This window comes from Leptosomus discolor, chromosome 18, assembly GCF_034619465.1.
Source record: "Leptosomus discolor isolate bLepDis1 chromosome 18, bLepDis1.hap2, whole genome shotgun sequence".
Lineage (NCBI taxonomy): Eukaryota > Metazoa > Chordata > Aves > Leptosomiformes > Leptosomidae > Leptosomus > Leptosomus discolor.
In genome coordinates, this window is record NC_141408.1 from 10,130,109 (window position 1) to 10,148,389 (window position 18,281).

Below are 18,281 nucleotides of genomic sequence, written 5' to 3' on the forward strand. Positions count from 1 at the left end.
CACGGGCGTGCTGCCTCCCGTTTGGGATCAGGGTTGGGGGTGAGGAGTGATCCACGCTGCTGTCGGGAGCACGGGGCAGCAGCGGGGGTCTGGGGAGCCAGAGCAGGGTTGTTCACTCGTGCCCCCTGCCAGAAGCGTAGCTGGACCCATCCTGCCCCAAGTGACGTGTGCAGGGGCCAAGGAGCCTGAGGGAAGATGCAATTCCTGCTCCTGCTGCGATTGCAGGGAAGATGCCGGGGGTTGTGTACCTAAAACTGTGGGTGCTCTTGCTGCGCTGCTGCAGGTGGAGGAGCTGTGGGGGAGAGTCCTGCGGTTTAAGCTCCAAGGGGGAGGTTTTAGTAGGGACCCTGCACCAAACCCCCTGTGGCGAGCCGAGATCCTGAGCCGAGTCCAAGCACCAAATAACCGCAGCACAAGTGCATCTCTCTGTTGGGAACAGCCCATCTCAGGTGAGTTGGTGTTGCTCCATCGTGTCCCCTGTCATGCCGAGCAAGCGTGGCACAAAGGTCTCTGCGGCTCCCTTGGGCCTGCCAGGCCACGGGGAACAGCAGGGCTGTGAGCAAGGGGGTACGGAGAGAGCCAAATCCACTGGAGTTTGGCCTCACCATCCCTCCATGAAGCTTCCCGCTGGGCCAGGGCTGAGTGGGCACCAGGGTGTAGGGCCAGGGGTGCAGGGCCATCGCTGTGGCAATGTCCCTGGGGTCCCCCATGCCTCCCCACCTCCCGAAAGGCTTCCCCAGGCCGTTTTTCCACTTGCTGGGGATGTGGCTTGGAGTTGGTGACATGGGACGCGGGGCTCGCTCCATCCCCAAGCTCCAAGGGCAGAGCGAGCTAGAGCCATGGTGGGATGAGGCAGGCAGGGGGTGCCTCTGCAGCCCCCTCCCTCGCTACCACCCCTTTGGCCTGGCGAACAAGGATGTCACCTTTTCCCTGCCTTTTTGCCAGCTGCCCCCTCCTGCCTGCTCAGCCAATGCTCGTCCGGCTTCACTCGGTGCCCTTGTAGGGTCCAGGGCTTTACTGCCTTTCCAGGAACCACGGCTCCCCTCCCACGGGTCCCTGAGCCCTACAATCCCTTAATCCCCTTGGGCCAGGGCATCCCTGCGGGGCTGGGCTCTGCTAAATCCCAAATCTGGCTTCTGAATGTGCCTGTAACCATCCCGCTATGCAGGGCCAGGGCTGGCGTGGGCTTATCCCCATGGCTTTGCAGCCCCCTTGCTCCCGGGGTGGAAGGTGGTGAGCCCAGGGGGTGCTGTGGGTCCCAGAAACCCCGGGACCAGCCCATGGGGGTCTCTGTGGGGCTGGGCTGGCCCCAGGGTGCGGGGGAGCCCATCGCAGGGTCTCAGCCCTGTTGGATGCCCAGCAGCCCTGTGTCCCTCTTGAGCCCTGGCAGAGGTGACCCCCGGGCTGGTGGGGGTGTCGAGGGCTGACCCTCCCCTTGGTTTCCCCCAGTGCTTTAGGAAGATGCTGCCTGGCAGGAGGGGGCAGAGGGGCTTCTCTTGCCCTACAGCGCTGGGCCGAGGGGCTCCCATGCACCGTGCCGCTGGGCGGGGGGGGAGCTGTGGGCATCCTTGCCCCCACACACACTTTTGGGTGGGGAGCGAGGGCTGGCTGTGCCAGGGCTGACCCCATCCCTGCGGGCAGAGCCGGGGGCGGGGGGTGGAGGCAGGGGGCTGGGGGCCGGGCAGGGTGCGGGGGCAGGCGGGGCCGAACCGGCCCCCCTCCCCCCCCCCCTCCTCCTCCCCAACCCCTCCGCCTCCCGGTGCCCGCCGCGGGGGGGGCTGTGCCGGCCCCGGCGCCCGGCTCGGCTCAGCTGTTCTCTGCGGCAGCGGCGCTGCGCCGTGCCGAGCCCAGCCGCGCCGGGCGGAGCGGAGCGGGGCGGTGGGGGGGACACGACACGAGCCGGAGCCGGAGCCGGGCCGAACCGAGCCTGAACCGAGCCAAAGCGGAGCCGTGGAGGAGCGGAGCGGGGGGCCGGGCCGGGCCGAGCCGGGCGGAGCCGAGCGGGGCGCAGCGCCGGGCGCTGCCCGCAGGAGCCGCGGAGCGCAGGTGGGAACCGGGGCCGGCGGCGGGTACCGGGAGGGAGGGAAGGGGCGGTGGGGGCGCTGGGCTGAGGCCCCCCGGGCCCCCCGGCCCCTCGCCCGCCCGCCGCCCGGCAGGAGATGGCTATATTTGGAAAGTGACCTCTGGTCGTTCCCGAGCAGCCGCTGCGGATTCAATTGTGGCAACGTAATGGCACGGCCGGGGAGCGGGGAGCGGGGAGCGGGGCTGTCCTGCCTGTATCTTGCCTTGCACCTTGCCTGCGCCCTGCCTCTATCACGCCCCTACCCCACCTGCACGCTGCCGGCACCCTGCCTGCACCCTGCCTGCTTCCTGCTAGCACCCCGTGCGACCCCGCCTGCACCCTGCCTGTGTCATGCCTGCACCCCGCCTGCACCCTGCTGACACCCTGCCTGCACCCCGTCTAGCTGCCATGCCTGCAGCCCGCGAGCACCCTGCTTGCACCCTGCCTGTACCCCGCCTGCACCCCATTCAGCCCCGCCTGCACACTGCCTGTACCCCGCCTGTAACCCGCCTGCACCCCACCTGCACCCCATTCAGCCCCGCCTGCACCCTGCTAGCACCCCACCTGTACCCTGCCTGCACCCCATTCAGCCCCGCCTGCACACTGCCTGTACCCTGCCTGTAACCCGCCTGCACCCCATTCAGCCCCGCCTGTACCCTGCCCAACTCTGCTTGCACCCCACCTGCACCTGACCCAACCCAGCCTTCACCCCTACACGCTGCCTGCACCCTGCTCAACTCTACCTGCACCTCACCTGCGCCTTTCCTGCACCCCACACCCTGCCTGTACCCTGCATGCACCCTGCCCAGCCGGCCACGCCATCACCCCCTCCCTGCATCCCTACACCCCAAGCTCTGCTCCCGCTGGCAGTGGATGAGGTGCTGCAAAACACCCAGAGGGCCTCCCCACGGAGCCCACTCACTCCTCTCCAGGGCTGGGGATTGTGGGGGTGATGCCAGCGGTGTCGGTGTCCAGCCCCCCTCGGTAGCAGGGCTCTGGGCCCCTTCAGTGCCTGACTCCAACCCACACCCGCTCTGCCAGGCCAGGGATGATGCTGAAGGGCCCTGGGGACCCCTGGGGACACCCAAGGACCGGGCACACCTGGCTTGACTTGGCAATGCATGTGTCCTGGCCAAAACCCACCAGCTGGAACGTGGGGGAGGAGATCTGCTCCTACCTCTGCCCGCACTGGCCCCGTGGGCTGGGGGCAGCAGTGCCTGGCCCTCCGGGCTGTGGTTTGGTGGCTGGATACGGCCCCAGCAGTGGCTGAGGCCCCAGAAGAGCACAGGGGAGTCCCTGGGGCGGTCAGTGGGTCATGGGTGCTGCAGAACCCCAGGTCCAGGGGTTTCGGGGTCCCGAGGGGCTCAGTGCCCCCCAGGCTGGTCCCAGGAGCAGCGCAGGCTCAGGACAGAGATGGGGGATTGTGGGCAGCGTGGCTGGCTGTGGCCGAGGGCTGGAGACCCCGCTGGGGCTGTGCTGAGCACAGAGGGGCTCCTTCGCACCCCGGCATGCCCATGGGGCTGCGTGGCTGTGCTGGGTCCGGCCCTCACCCAGAGTTAGTGCCAGGTGAGAGGGTTGGGGGTGCAGAGTGGGTGCCACAGAGCCCTGGGGCAGGCGCCCGCGGTGGGGAGGCGTGGGGTGGGCAAGGCTGGAGGTGCAGCCTTCCTCCTGGGTGCTGGGTCGAGCCAGGCGACCTCAGGCCACCGATGCAGGATGGGACACAAGGGGACAAACTGTGACCTGGTGCACAGCATCTCCGTGTCCACCCCAAAATCCTCCTCAGCCCCTCTTCTCTCCTGCAGCTGCTCATGTGCCAGTCCCCAGTGCTAGCCTTGGGGCATGGCACAGCCATGGGGCATGGCACAGCTGCGCATCATGGCACAGCCACGTCCCTGCCCAGCCACCAAACAGCTCTGGCTGCGGGATGCCTGTCCCCAGCACTCGCAGCACCCACACCCCCCTGCACCAGGGCTGCCCCCGGTCCCTGCCACAGGGTCAGGGCCACATCGGGCACCATCCTGCATCCTCATCCCCCGCCATCTCCATGTCCCCAGGCTTCCCTTTGTGCCCAGGGTAGGGGGGCATCTCTCCGAGCGCGTGGCCTGAGGGGGTCAAAACCCCCTCCATGCCATGCCATGGGGGGGTCGTGGCCTGACCCCGTGTCCCCCAGCCATGAGCCGCCGCGTGGTGCGCCAGAGCAAGTTCCGGCACGTCTTCGGGCAGCCGGTGAAGGCCGACCAGATGTATGAGGACATCCGTGTCTCCAAAGTGACGTGGGACAGCTCCTTCTGTGCCGTCAACCCCAAGTTTGTGGCCATCATCGTGGAGTCCGGCGGTGGGGGGGCCTTCATGGTCCTGCCCCTTGCCAAGGTGAGCGGAGAGGCTGCGGGGGTCTGGCCTCCCCCGGGATGTATTGGGGGGGACATGCTGATGAGCTCTGTTTTTGGGGAGCTGCCGTGGCCCCAGAGTCCCCCAGCTTTGCCCCAGCATCCCCATCCTCACGTGGGGACTCAGGACAGGGACAACCTGGGGTGATCATCGACACCTGCGAAGGGTGATGTCCTGGGAGTAACCAAGGCGATGCAGCAAGCCCCCGGCTGCTTTCTCCCCATCCCAAATTCCCTGGGGGCCCACAATGCCAAAGGAGCATCCCAGTGGGGTGGGGGTCTGCCCTCCCCACCCCAGCAGAAGGGCTGAGGGAGTTCCACAGCCCCTCTTTGCCATCAGAAGGGACATAAAACAACCTCTCCCGGGGCACATAATTCCCCTCTGGGTCCCTATGGGGCCTCATGCTAAGTGAGCCCCATTCCCACTGTGTGCCTCAGTTTCCCCCTTCGAGGCAGGTGCAAAGCTCTGGCTACCGCCAGGTCCCCTTGTGTGTCCCCGCTTGTGCCATAGCCCCATGTGGTGGCCAGGCTGGGGCTTGGGGGGCGCCTGACAGGGTGGGGGCTCATCCTGGCACCTCGCCGTTGCAGACAGGACGGGTGGACAAGAACCACCCGCTGGTGACGGGGCACACGGCGCCCGTGCTGGACATCGACTGGTGTCCCCACAATGACAACGTCATCGCCAGCGCCTCGGAGGACACCACTGTCATGGTGAGGGGCCGGACCCTGGGTGGGAGGGGGGGCTGGTGGGCGCTGGGGCAGCGGTGCAGAGCATCACAACCTCCCCCCCCCCCCCGGCTTTGCCGCCTGCGAAGTGTCACTGGCCTATTTTTAGCCCCGGTGCCATGCGTTTGCGCTGGCGGTGGCTGCTCTCTCCATGATGCAGCAGTTTGTGCTAAATATACCCGCCCCGGCGACTCAGCACCCAGGAATAGCGGGGGGGGGGGCGGGGGGCGCTGGGGGCTGTGCTGCCCTCCCTGTGCCCACCAGCACCCTGAGCGCTGGGGATGCACCCCAGGATGGAGGTGCTGCTGCCGTCCCCTCGCCACCCTCCCCGCAGGCTCAGCCGGGATTAACGATGAGGTTAATTGGCTCTGAGGCCCTCAGCAGCTTAGTGCTCACCCGGGGGGTGATCCCCGCCGCCCCACGCCCTGCTCTCCATCCCCCCCACGCCCCCCCCCCCACAGGTGTGGCAGATCCCCGACTATGTCCCTGTGCGCAACATCACGGAGCCGGTGGTGACGCTGGAGGGACACTCCAAGCGGGTGGGCATCATCTCGTGGCACCCCACCGCCCGCAACGTCCTGCTCAGTGCAGGTAAGGGGGTCCCAGGTCGCCCTCCCCGGGGTTGGGGGGGGATCCGTGGGGTGATGGTGTCTACCCCATCGGTTCTCCGCAGGCTGTGACAACCTGGTGATCCTCTGGAACGTGGGCACGGGGGAGATGCTGCTGGTGTTGGAGGACATGCACACCGACCTCATCTACAACGTGGGCTGGAACCGCAACGGCAGCCTCCTCGTCACCACCTGCAAGGACAAGAAGGTCCGCGTCATCGACCCCCGCAAGCAGCAGGTCGTGGCGGTGAGTGTCCCCGCCACGTCCCCCCCGCCATCCCACCGCGGGAGGGGGGGTGTGTGTGTGTGTGTGTGTGTCCCCTCCCAAAATGCCTGCCTGACCCTACTAACCGCCCGCACCCGCGCGTCTCTGTGTTTGGTTGTAACCCGCTAACGGCCGGCGCAGGAGAAAGCCAAACCGCACGACGGCGCCCGCCCCATCCGCGCCATCTTCATGGCCGATGGCAAGATCTTCACCACCGGCTTCAGCAAGATGAGCGAGCGGCAGCTGGGCCTCTGGGACCTGGTACGAGATGGCGGCTCCCACCCGGCCAGCGCCGCCCCGGGGACCCCGTGGAGCCCAGCCGAGACGGGTGCCAGGGATGCTCTCCGGCACCGCGTGCACCCCGGGAGCCTCGTGCACTCCCCAGGAACAGGACTCAGCGGCTGTTTTGGGGGACAGATCCGGACCCCCCCCATTTCCCCCCCTTCCCATGCCCCGTGCTGACTCTCTCCCCCTCCCCCCCAGGAGAGGTTTGCCCCCCACGAAGGGCTGAGGCCCGTGCGGGCCATCTTCACGCGAGAAGGACACATCTTTACCACGGGCTTTACCAGAATGAGCCAGCGGGAGCTGGGCTTGTGGGACCCGGTAACGAGGCCGCATGGAGTGCTGCCCCGGGAACTTGCCCCCCCCCCCCCCCCCCCCGACCCTCTGCCCCCCGCCCCGGGATGGGCTGCCTGCTGCATCCCCCCCCCCCCCCCCAAAGATGCCAAGTTCCCAAGTGTGCCGTGCTGTGCTGGGCGTGGGGAGGGGGTTGGGGGTGGGGGGCAGGGAGCATGGTTGGGTGGGGGTGAGCCAGGCTGGGGTGCACCCAGTCGTGCAGGTAAGCAGGAGTGGGGCAGGGGGTGCTGGAGGGGGGGACATGCCAAGCTGCCTGCCCGGGGGGTTGTGTACCCCAGCAGGGGGACAAGCCCCATCCCCGCAGTGTGCCGTGGCTAACGCGTGTGACTAACTGGGGTGGGGGTTTTGGGGCCATTGCTTACCCCCCCCTCCCACCGCTCTGGCCCCGCAGGAAAACTTTGAGGAGCCCATCGCCCTGCAGGAGATGGACACGAGCAACGGGGTCCTGCTGCCCTTCTACGACCCCGACTCCAGCATCGTCTACCTCTGCGGGAAGGTAACCCCGCTGTCCCCCCGCACCGTGCCACCCCATCCCTGGGGGTACCGGGGCTGGCTGACACCCATCCCCACCCCTGCAGGGTGACAGCAGCATCCGATACTTCGAGATCACGGACGAGGCGCCCTACGTGCACTACCTGAACACCTACAGCAGCAAGGAGCCGCAGCGGGGCATGGGCTTCATGCCGAAGCGAGGGCTGGATGTCAGCAAGTGCGAGATCGCCAGGTGAGAGCTGGGATGGGGACGGGACTGGGGGGGAGCTGGAGGGGTCGGGGGGAGCGGCCGGACCCTGACCACCTCTGTCCCACACAGGTTCTTCAAGCTGCACGAGCGCAAGTGCGAGCCCATCGTCATGACGGTGCCACGCAAGGTGAGCCCGTGGGGGTCCCAGGGGAGATGGGGAGGGGGTCTGGGGTGGGGGGGCATCCCATCTAATGATGGTCTCCCTTGTCCCCGCAGTCAGACCTCTTCCAGGATGACCTATACCCCGACACGCCGGGCCCCGAGCCAGCCCTGGAGGCGGACGAGTGGCTGTCAGGGAAAGACGCGGAGCCCATCCTCATCTCGCTGCGGGACGGCTACGTCCCCGTCAAGAATCGGGAGCTGAAGGTGGTCAAGAAGAACATCCTGGACAACAAGCCCCCCCCGGGTTCTCGCCGCAGCCACTCCACTTGCGACCCTGATGTCTCTGTGAGTGTCCTGGGGACGGGGACGTCGCAGCGGGGCTGTCCCGGGGTTGAGGGGGGCTGGAAGGGGCTCACCGCTGACCCCACATGTCCCTCCACCTGCAGCGGCCAGCTCTGGAGGAGGTGCTGGAGGAAATCCGTGCCCTGAAGGAGACAGTCCAAGCGCAGGAGAAGCGCATCTCCGACCTGGAGAACAAACTCTGCCAGTTCACCAATGGCACGGACTAGCGTGGCGGCCGTGGCCACAGCCATGGGCAGGACGAGGACTGCCCCGGCCCCTCCGGGGATTAAAGCCAAGTCCCCGCAGAGGGCAGGAGCCCAGAGCCATGTTCTTTCCCCAGGAGTTGAGGCTGCAGGGAGGGGGTCAGACCCTGACCCCTCTTCCTCACTGGCATCAGTCGCATCTTGCTCCCGGGATGGCCCGGCACATCAACACCCCACTGCAGCACCTCGGGGAGGGGGGGGGTGCCCGCTTTGGTGCCTATGGGCTGGAGCTGCTGAGCATCCCTCCTCGGGGACCTGCAAGCTGGGCATCAGCATCCTCCCAGGACAGGGGGCTGCCGGGCCCACCCAGCCAGGATGTGCTTGGGTACGGTGCTACGTCCCCCCCGCCCTGCACTGCCTCCATCACCTTCCCCTGCCCCATCACCCCCCTCAGCGGGTGCTCCCAACCGGCTCTTTGCTCCTGGGTCCCCCTTTAATAAAGGGCTCAGCCACCCGTGGCTGCAGGGCGGGTACCAGGGACATGGGACCACCATGCCGGGGGGTCCTGCCTGCACCCCGTTGCCCGCACAGCCCCGGCGCAGGCAGAGAGGCCAAGAGAGACAAACATTAAAGAGCATTTATTGGTGTTGGCCGCGGTCGGAGCTGCTCGGGCTCCCCCGGCCCTGGCCCAGACATCGCTTGTGGGGTGCATGGTGGGGGGGGCAGGGGGGCGCCGGCTACGAAAAGTCCCAGGGGAGCAAGCCCGGCCCCCTCCCATGGCCCCCAGCCCCCCATGTGCAAAGGAGGAGCAGCCCGGGGCAGGGGGGCTGGGGGTTAGCACCATTTGACGTAAGGTTTCTCTCGAGGTCAGTGCCCGGGACGAGGGGGTGCAGCACTGCCAAGGGGGGGGGCATCCGAGCAGGGCAGAGGGGGTTGGTGATGGGGGTGTGAGCAGGGGTAAGGGGAGGGTGACACCGGGTGACCTTTTGCAGGCACCTCCTCAGCTGCCCCAGTGGACCCCTGCGCCAGGGTGGGGGGTGGCTGTGCAGCCCCGCGCTGGCTGTGGGGTGCAATGGGACTGAGCCCCCCCCCCCCCCTCGCCCCCATTGGCAGGCAGAGCAGCTCCCCGGTAAGTGCACTTGGTAGCGCCTGGGCAGGGGTCTGAGGGGGCTGGGCAGAGCCCCCCACCTCTGGGGGCATCCCAGGACCCCACACAACTGGCAGCCCCCCCCCCCCCCCCCCCCCCCCATCTGGGGCAGGATGTGCCCCCCACCACCTTCCTGGGGTGAGGGGCTGAGCAGCACCCCATAGGGTGGTTGGGGAGGGGGCTAGGGCTGTCCCAGGGTGGGGGATACAGTCCGTGGGGTTGCCCCCCCTTGTCCCTACCACCCCATCTGCTGGGCTGTCACCCACCCTCACCCTGTCTTGCTGCAGGGTGACACACACACACACCCCCCCATAGTACACCCCAGTACCACCTCAGCAATGGGGACGATCTCCCCCATACCAGGGCCAAATCCTGCAGCCCCCCTCCCCACTTGCCCTCCCCATTTCCCACCCCGCTCCCCCTCCGTGCCCCCGTAACACAGCACCGGCTGCATCCCCATCCCCGTTGGGGTGGTGGGGAGTGTGGGGGGGGTGTGTGGTTGGGGGGCTCAGTGGGGGCACGGGGTCACTTCTCCGTCAGCGAGAGCTGCAGGATCCGCTGCAGCTCCTCTTCCTCCTGGCGTGTCCGGCGTTCGGCTTCCTCCTGCTCCCGCGCCGACAGGGCCATGGCCAGTCGCAGCTGCTCCGCGTAGCTGGGGAACAGGGCGCTGGGCCCCCCGCCGCCCCCACCCGGGGATGGGGTGACGGGGGGCCGGGGGGCCGCCGTGTGCTGGGGAGTCCTGGGAGGGCGGCAGGGTCTCATGGGGGGTCCCTGTGGGGCTGGTACCCACTCCCGCTCCCCCCCCCCCCACCCCCAGCTTAAGGGGGGGCTGGCCGGACCTTACCAACCTGTCTCCTCGGCGGCCCTCGTGCGACATGGGGTGGGTGCCCGGCTTGCTGTTGGTCAGCGCTTCCCAAATGGTGACCTGCAGCCAGAAGGGTGCTCAGAGGGTGACATCCCCCACCCACAGCATTCCAAAACCCATTCCCCCCTGCCTAAGCCCTGACCCACCCCTGTGGGCTGCAGGAATGGGCCAAATTGGGGTGAGCATCCCAGGGTAGCATCTAGACAGGGTGGGCAGCGGGGTCCCCCCAGCCGGGGCAGGAGGAGGCGCGGGGGGGAATTGGCAGTGCCCACCTGGTCGTACTCGCTGCCCGCTTCCAGCAGGCTCTGCTGGATGGCGAACTGCAGCAGGTCATCCTCATCCTCCCGCAGGGCGTCTTGGTGGGTGCCCACCACGCTGTACCCCCGCGGCACCTCAAACAGCGCCGGGTCCATCTCGCACACCCGGCACGAGGCTGCGGGGAAACAGGCGCCGGCATGGCTGGGCACCCCACTGGGTCGCGCGTCCCCCTCGCCCCGCACCCCACCAGCCGGGTCCCACTCCCACCCCGCGTACTCAGGGAGCTGGAGCTGCTGACGCTGGAGGAGTCGCTGCTGGGCGAGGGCGCCTCGCTGCTGGGGCTGTGCCGCAGGGAGCTGACGGGCTCGTCGCACCCGTTGAGGTTCCCGAAGGTGATGCGGGCGTTGAGGATGTGGAAGATGGGGATTTCTGCGGGAAAGGGAAAAAAAAAAAAAAAAGCAGGGAGGGAAGCTGGCTGTGCCACCCCTGCCAGCGGCAAAGACCCCCCACCCCCCCCCCGTACCGATCTTGACGGGGAAGCCGGGCGGGAGGCGCAGGGTGATGAAGTCCCGCAGTTTGGCGAAGAGCGCGTTGCTTATTGCCATGAGGTCGATGATGGGGGCAACCTGCTCGCAGAGGGACAGCGGGTGGTCCTCGCACAGCCACAGCTTCGCCTTGAACCTGCCAGGGACAGGCGCCGGGCTGGGGACCCCTGCCTGCGCCCCGTCCCTGGGGGCTCTGAAGCGGTCGGGGAGGGGAGATGGGGCGGGGGGGGGGGGGATGTCCCCTCAATCTGCTCCTTCCCCCCCCCCTCACTTCTGTGTCTTGGTGGTGAGCTCCATGGGCCGCCCCATGTCCCGGTTGCCCAGCTCAAAGTTGGGGTTGAAGTACTCCTCAGGGGTGATGGCGGTGGGGTTGGCATGGCTCAGCGTCTGCGTGATCAGCGTCTGCGGGACAAGCCCGGCGGGGTGACAGGGGGGGAGCGCATCCATCTGCAGGACCACGCCCCCCCGGATCCTTGGGACACTCACCCCATTGTTGGGCCCCACGTGCTGCTCGGCGATGCCCAGGAAGGACTGCAGGGGGGTCTTACTGCCTGCGGGAGAGGAGGGCGTGAGGGCCAGAGCCGGCGCAGCGCCCGGCACAGCGCCCGGCACAGCACTCTGCCTGCCCAGCCCGTGCCAGCTCCACCTTTGCTCTTGCCCTTGTGCTGGTCCGAGAGGTGCTCGGTCCGCGTCCGCGTGATCAGCTCCACGTTGGACGCACCGTAGACCTGCCCGAGGAGGGGGGGGAATGGCAGAGGTGGATACCCCCCACCCACAATTGACCGTACCCTGCCCCGGGTGGCTCAACCCCCCTGCCCCTCACCTTGGCTTCATACCCATTCACCATTTCTGTCTTCTCGCTCCTCCAGCCCAGTATCCCGGACTTGTTCCTGGGGTGACACAGGGCACCATGAGCGACGGATGGTCTTGCTCGGACAGCCCAGGGTGCGAGCACCCTGAGGAGGCTGTGCATTCCCGGGGTGGAGTGGGGGGGCTCGGTGCCGCCCCCAGCCCACCTCTCGAAGGCGATATTCTTGGTGTCGAGCTGGGTGGTGACGACGGGGGCCGTCAGCCGCCCCATCACCTGCTCCTCGGTGGGCTGCACAGCAGCCAGCAGCACCTCCTGGTCATGGCCGGCCAGGGCCAGCGTCTCTGAGTAGACCACCCGCCGGTCGTGGTCGATCTCCATCACCACTGCGCTGGTGTCTGCAGGGAGTAGAGGGGTGGTCAGGGTATGCGGGGACAACCACAGTCCCCACCGTGTCACCCAACCCCGCTGCAGTGCCAAAGGGCTCTGCCAGTGCTCACCGGTGAGGGCAGGGGGGGACCCCGGTGCCGGCTCACCTTGTCCCCGAAAGACGAAGCTGCGGTTGCCCCGCTGCCAGGTCATATGGTCGAAGCCCAGCAGCGTGGTGTCCACCCGTAGGTTCTGGCCGCTCTTCCACACCTTGTAGGTGTCGCTGGGGCAGATCTTGGACACCAGCGGCACTGGGGAGAAACAGCGATAGCCCAGCCAGGGATGGGGCCACCCTGCACCCCCGAGTGGGCTGCCAGCGCTGAGCTGGGTGGGGGACACATCTGGGAAACCCAATGCCTTGACAGGACGGCGGTCTGAAAGCTTGGGGTTTAGCGGGGGGGCAAGGGGGCAGGTGTTCCCCCCCATCCTGGAGATGGATGCTGGGGCTGGGGGAAATCTGCTGGGAAACTTCCCCCCCACCCCCAGCCACGCTCTGCCCCCAGCTTACCCCAGCTAGTGAACTCCCACTTCATCTCCACGTAGAAGTCCTGGGCCTGCAGAGAGCAGAGCCGGGTCAGGAGGCGCCCATGGCCGCCATCCCCCCGCCCTGCCCAGCCCCAGCAGCCCCCACCGGAGGGAGGTACCTTGCGCAGCTTCTCCAGCAGGATGGGGATCCCGGCCAGGCGCTTGATGGCTCTCTGGTAATCACGGTAGCGCAGGACCAGCTGCACCAGCTCCAGGTCACGGGTGCTCACAGCCTCCTGCAGGACTGCAGGGCAGAGAGGGACAGTGCCCAGGGGTGTAGCACAGCACGGCACGGCACGGCACTGCACGGCAGAGCTGGCCACCGCACAGGAGCCACGTGCATGTACCACCGCGTGAGCTGTCCCGTGGGGAGCTGCAGAACCAGGTTGAGCATGCCCATGCCCGTGCCCATCCCAGGGTAGCTTGATGGAGGACTGAGGCAGCGAGCCCCCCTCCCTGCTTTCTTACCTGTCCAGCCGCTGCGGTTCTCCTTGCCCACGTCGGCACCATGCTTCAGCAGCACCCTGGCGCACTCGAGGTGGCCCAGTGTGGTGGCCAGGTGAAGTGGGGTGCGTCCTCGGGGGTCCAGCTGCTCGATGTCGGCCTGCCGGGAGGGAGTGAGGCTCAGGGATCACCGGGGCAGCCAGACCTTGCCCCCCCCAGTGCCCTCCCACAGACGTGAAGTTTGCAGCTGGGGGAAGCAGATGATATTTGATGGTACCACGGAGAACATCCCCATCCCCGAGCTCCCCCAAGCGATGCGCCCCAAAAGGCTCTCCCTGCTCCCCCACAGCCGCTGCCAGACGCACAGGAAGGGTGGGGAGAACGTGGTGGTGGCTGCCAGCACCCAGTATGGCTTGGCACGGTCAGGCTGGGCTGCACCCACCGCGCGGGCATGGAGCAGGGGCACAGTGCGGCAACGGGGGGGGTGCTGGTGGGGTACAGATGCCCCCAGTGCAGTGCACGGAGCTCTGCACGGCTTGATGCAGCTGCAAGCTCGGGAAAAGCCCCCACTTCTGGGATTTGGAAGGGGACGGGGGGGGGGCTGCTGCCCAGTTGCCAGGCAGCAGCTGCTGGCAGCCCCCCTTCGCCGGCGGGCGCCGGCGGGCGACGTGGGCTGCGGCGGGCGCACGTGTTCCCCTGCCTGAGCCGGGGGCGGACGGCTGCGTGAGCGGAGCGGCTGCTCGGAGGATCCCCGGGGCCCTGGGGAGCTGCACGCTGGGGCTGCGATTGTTTGTGCCAAGCCCAGAGCCTGGCGCCCAGCCAGCCCCGAGGAATCCCTCGCCCGCCGACAGCGGTGGTGGGCACCCCGAGCACCCACGGGCCCCGTGCCCCACGCTGGGTGCAGCATCGCATCCATGCCCGGGGCTGGGGACGTGGCTCAGGGCCTGATGGAGTGGCAGAGGCGGGGGGCAGCCTCTGCCCACCCCCAGCACCGGCTAGGGCAGAAGCCTTGTGCCTGGAAAGGGGCAGTCGGATGCTGACGGGGCAGGAGGCAATGGGGATGAACCCCTAAACAAGGCATGGGTTTTGGGGAGGCCACCCCTGGGTGGAAAAACCCGGAGTGCAGAACCCAAAGGTGCTAGCTGGGACCAGGCACCCTGGAGGTGTTCAGGGCTGGCAAGGGTGCGGTTTGGGCTCTCCGGTGCCCAGGCTCTCGCTCGCAGCAAATCCTTGCCTTGCTCTTGGGCATGTCCTGCAGTCCCTCTGCCCCAGGGGTGTCCTTATCCCTGCCCGAGCTGTGGACATCCCCATGTCCCTCATCCCCAGGGGCTCACCAGGCAGGGGGACCCCCCAGGCTGCTCACAATGCCAGAGCAAAACAACTCCCCCCCTCCATTTCCCCGGGAGCCAACGTGCCGCTCCAACGCTCTCCAGGCGACTGCTGCTTCTTAATTGTGCTAATGAAATGACTCTAATTAAAGCAATCGCCCCCCAGCCGGGGGGACGGGTGATGCAGGCTCAGCGGGGCTCCCCAGCCTCAGCCCTGCCCCAGCACCGGGCAGGACGAGGGTGCCCTGCTCTGGGGACGCAGCACCGGAGCCAGCCCCGGGGGATATGGCGTGACCCAGTTTTTGCCAGCAAGAGCTCAGTCCTAGGCCCTGGTGCTGGGACGGCTCCAGCTCGGGGGCTGTGGCACAGACCTCCAAGTGCTGCCCATCCTGGGGCTGTGACACCCACCTCGGATGGGGACAGGGATAGGGATGGCTTCTGGGTGGCGGTGGTGCAGCGCAGGACCGCAGCTCGGCTGCTCCTCCTGTGCCAGCTGGGTACGTGGCACAGCTCATCCCCTCTGATGGGGTCGTCCCCGGGGTGGGGGACACCAGCACCTGCTCCCGGGTGGCAGCAGGGGACACAGGCCAGCGCAGTGAGGCGGTGCTGGGCACTGCTGTCCCTGTGCAGACCCAGGCCGCTGCCATGCATGATGGGGCAGGCTGTGGCGTGGGGTGTGCTGGCACAACGGGCTCCATGTCACCACCTGCCACGGCCTCGTGCTGCCCCTGCCATGGGGACCCACTGGCCCTCCCTCCCCAGGTGGAGGCAAGTGTGGATGGGAGCTCATGGTGACAATTCAGGCGTGACCCACACAGCGCCCTTATGGGGACACGGAGAGGAGCAACACTGCCAGCTGCCCCAGCGCCCCCCAGCCCCAAAGACCTGCAAGTGGTGGGGGGGGGCGTGTGGTGCCACTGCCCTTGCACAGGTCCCTGGGGTGGAGGGAGGGCAGAGCCCCCGGGCAGGGGGGGACACCCAGCCCTCAGCATCACACACAGCACCAGCTCTGACCCGCTTACCCAGGGGATGCTCTGGCAGGGAGAAGGGCTGAGCTGTGTCCCCAGATGCCCTGGACAGAGGTGTGGCGGGGGGGGGTCAGCCTGGGCTAGCCTCTACCTGCTTCCCCAAATCCCCATCTGCCCTGGGGTTTGATCTGCAGCACCCATGGACCTCCCTGGGGTACACACAGGGCCGGCTTTGCTCTCGCCCTGCAAATGGCAGCAGGGGCCGTTGGCTGGGCTTGGGGTGGGGGGTTAGAAAACCTCTTTGCGGGGCCAGAGCCACCCTCGCAGCCCCTGCATCGCCCTGCACCCGCCGAGCCGCTGCCGCCTGCACCCAGCTTTGATCTCCGCCGCGCTGGGCTCCTGGGAAAAATGACCCCAAATTACCACGGAAATAAAACCGTTGGGGATGGCGTGGGGGGCCAGGGTGATGCTGGTGCAGCCCCCCCCCCCCCCCCGGCCAGCCCCCACAATAGAGGCGGGTGTGGCAGGAGCCATCGCCTGCATCCCGGCGGGAGTATCGCAGCACGGCGGCCCCCCCCATCCTCCCCGGGTTTCGTGCATCAGCGGGGTCCATCCGGCGCGGCCCTCAGCACCTTGGGGTGCCGGGAGCTGGGCCGAGGGAGCAGGGGGGATGCTCGGCACAGCCTCGCCGCCGGCCTCCCTCCAGCGCCTGCGGTTTCCTGCGTCTTCGGGGTTGGGTTTTAATTACCTGAATTGCAACGCCACGGGGGAGAGGGAGGCTGGGAACCCGCCTGGGGACGTGCCCGCAGCCCCGCTCCATCACCGGCCGCCTGCGGTGGAGGGGGGGTGGTTCCCGGGCTGGGGGACACAGCGGGTCGTCCCCCCCCATCCTGAGAAGAACCTGACTGGCCTCCTGGGGCTGGGGGGGCTGCGCCCCAGCAGCATCAGGGCCCTGTGTGTCACCTTCCCCCCCCCCCCGCCCCCTGAGAAGGGCTAAGGCTGAAGGTAGGGAGCTGGGGGCTGGGGCTGGCAGCACCCCGAAAAGCGGGGTGCGGGTCGGGGTGCCGGGGGCCCGCAGAGGCCTAGCAGAGAGCCGGGGACACGTGGGGGAGGGATGCTTGGAGCTGCATGCGCCGAGGGATGCAGGGGACCCCCACGGGTGGTACCCACCGCTCCGTGGCAGCCCCGGGGCCAGCTGACAGAGTCCCGGGGTGCGGGGGAACACACTCCGCACACACACACACACCCCTACACCCCCCCCTCTAGAGCCCTACCAACGTCGGGAAGGACCCCATCCCCACCCTTATCCCCCATCCTCATCATCTCCATCCTCATCCCAGCCCCGAGCAGAAGCCCGGCTGCAGCCCGGCAGCATTGCATCAGCCCGAGCCGAACCGGGCCGGGCCGGGCAGTGCCCCGGGGATGGAGGGTTGGGGGGGGGGGGGGGGGGGGGGGGGGAGGGGGGGGAGGTGGAGGGGGGGGGGTTCCCACCCCTCCGCTCGCCACCCCACCTGCTTGGCGCTGAGCTCCCGGTCCAGATCGCGGGCGCGGTTGTGCCAGACGAGGTAGTGCAGCGGGTACCTGCCCTCCGGCCCCTTCCTGCCTGAGCAAGACGCGAGCATCCTCCGTGCATGCTGGAGCGGCGCGGCGGGCGCGGCGCGGGGCGGAGCGGGGCGCGGGGGGGCGCGGGGCGGGGCGGCCACGGCACCTCCCGCCCGGTGCTTCCCCGCGCCCCCACCCCCCGCCCCGCGCCTTACTCCCCCCCCCCCCCCCCACCCCGCTTCTCTCCATCCCCTCCCCGCACCGCCCGGCCTCATGGGACTTGTAGTCGCTCTGCCCGGCATCGCCCCCTTCCTCCTCCTCCTCCTCCATCACCCCGTCCCGCACCGCTCAGCCCATCCCCGCGGCCACTGACCCCGCTGCAAAAGGTCACCCCGCTGGCATTCAGCCCCCCCCCCCCCCCCCGTACCCCCCCCAATCCTCCCCCGCCCGGCTGACCCCCGCTCCCCCCCCAGCACGGGCCAGTGGGACCCAGGCACATGGCGGGGCAGGGGCGAAGGCGGAGGGCAGAGGTGGGGGGGGGGAGGCCCTAAGACACCCCCCCCAACCCCAGGCAGAGGCAGGCGCGGGCCCCCCAGCCCCGTTTCCTTTTCCGCCTGCGTTTCTCCAGGGCGGGCGTCGTGTTTTCCGGCTGCCGCCCGAGAACAATGCGAGGCTGGGCCTCCGCCGGCCGCCTCGGCCTCCCACCGACACCACGCTCCTGGTCCCCCACTCCGCTGCCCCCCCAGCCTGTTGTGTGGCCGCCGCCGAGGCATGAACCCCCTCGTTATTCTTCTCCGTTCGGTCATGACGAAGGTGGCAGTGGTCGTGTCCCCTCCACCCCGGTCCCCGCATAGCATCCCCCATCTCCCTGCCAGCCCTGCTGCCCCATGACGTCATGAGCCATCTCCTCAGCAACCAGCGGTGAGGTCACTTGCGATGCAGGCCGTACAGCCTGGCCCATGGTGGTGGGGGGCAGGATCCGGCCCCTCTCTGGTGGCTCCTGCCTGGGGTGGCTACGCTGCAGGGGTCTGACCCCCCACAGCTGCCTGCAGGGCCCCCATGGTTATATCAGGGTGTCCCCCCCTGCTCCAAGTGCTTATAGGATCCCAGAGAGGGGAACAGACCCCAAATGGTCCCCAGTCCCCCCACTCCCCCCCAAATCCCCTCCTGAACACCCTGGGGAGGCTGTGGCCCATCATGCACACCCCCAGTGCAGCGTCCTGCCATCACTGCTGGGGCAGGCGGGGAAGCCCAGTGCCCTGCAACCCCCAGCCTGACCCTGGCTGCCCGTGCTGCACCCCATGGTGCGCCTGGGATGGGGCCAGGGTGAGGAGTGGGGGTGCACAGAA

General features: G+C 68.3%; 2 protein-coding genes across 11 annotated transcripts; one reads left to right on the plus strand and one right to left on the minus strand.

Moving 5' to 3' along the window:
- Positions 1-4,234: 4,234 nt before the first annotated feature.
- On the plus strand, positions 4,235-8,097 carry CORO6 (coronin 6). Of its 10 annotated transcripts, XM_086475001.1 has the most exons (11): positions 4,235-4,432; positions 5,038-5,160; positions 5,637-5,766; positions 5,849-6,030; positions 6,190-6,309; positions 6,532-6,651; positions 7,076-7,180; positions 7,263-7,408; positions 7,496-7,553; positions 7,643-7,873; positions 7,975-8,097. In XM_086475001.1, the coding sequence occupies exons 1-11, from the start codon at positions 4,235-4,237 to the stop codon at positions 8,095-8,097; spliced, it is 1,536 nt and encodes a 511-aa protein (XP_086331127.1). The 10 variants fall into 10 exon arrangements, with proteins under 10 accessions (XP_086331127.1, XP_086331132.1, XP_086331130.1 ...); XM_086475006.1 differs by lacking the exon at positions 6,532-6,651 and having other exon boundaries at positions 7,643-7,877; positions 7,982-8,097; XM_086475004.1 differs by lacking the exon at positions 6,532-6,651.
- A 1,648-nt stretch (positions 8,098-9,745) lies between these two features.
- Positions 9,746-17,012, minus strand: ANKRD13B (ankyrin repeat domain 13B). The gene is made up of 15 exons (XM_086475444.1): positions 16,902-17,012; positions 13,119-13,254; positions 12,770-12,894; positions 12,634-12,679; positions 12,233-12,376; positions 11,905-12,094; positions 11,712-11,778; positions 11,535-11,616; positions 11,375-11,439; positions 11,160-11,290; positions 10,867-11,024; positions 10,620-10,772; positions 10,358-10,518; positions 10,069-10,145; positions 9,746-9,959 (listed from the first exon to the last, which is right to left on the minus strand). The coding sequence occupies exons 1-15, from the start codon at positions 17,010-17,012 to the stop codon at positions 9,746-9,748; spliced, it is 1,860 nt and encodes a 619-aa protein (XP_086331570.1).
- Between the last annotated feature and the right edge of the window lie 1,269 nt (positions 17,013-18,281).

Coding starts and splice junctions, on each gene's coding strand:
- CORO6 (XM_086475001.1), top strand. CDS start 4,235: ATGAGCCGCCGCGTGGTGCGCCAGAGCAAGTTCCGGCACGTCTTCGGG. Junction 5,767..5,848: donor CAACGTCCTGCTCAGTGCAG/GTAAGGGGGTCC, acceptor GGTTCTCCGCAG/GCTGTGACAACCTGGTGATC. Junction 7,409..7,495: donor AGCAAGTGCGAGATCGCCAG/GTGAGAGCTGGG, acceptor TGTCCCACACAG/GTTCTTCAAGCTGCACGAGC.
- ANKRD13B (XM_086475444.1), bottom strand. CDS start 17,012: ATGCTCGCGTCTTGCTCAGGCAGGAAGGGGCCGGAGGGCAGGTACCCG. Junction 12,895..13,118: donor GAACCGCAGCGGCTGGACAG/GTAAGAAAGCAG, acceptor TCTGCCCTGCAG/TCCTGCAGGAGGCTGTGAGC. Junction 12,377..12,633: donor GTGGGAGTTCACTAGCTGGG/GTAAGCTGGGGG, acceptor GTTTCTCCCCAG/TGCCGCTGGTGTCCAAGATC.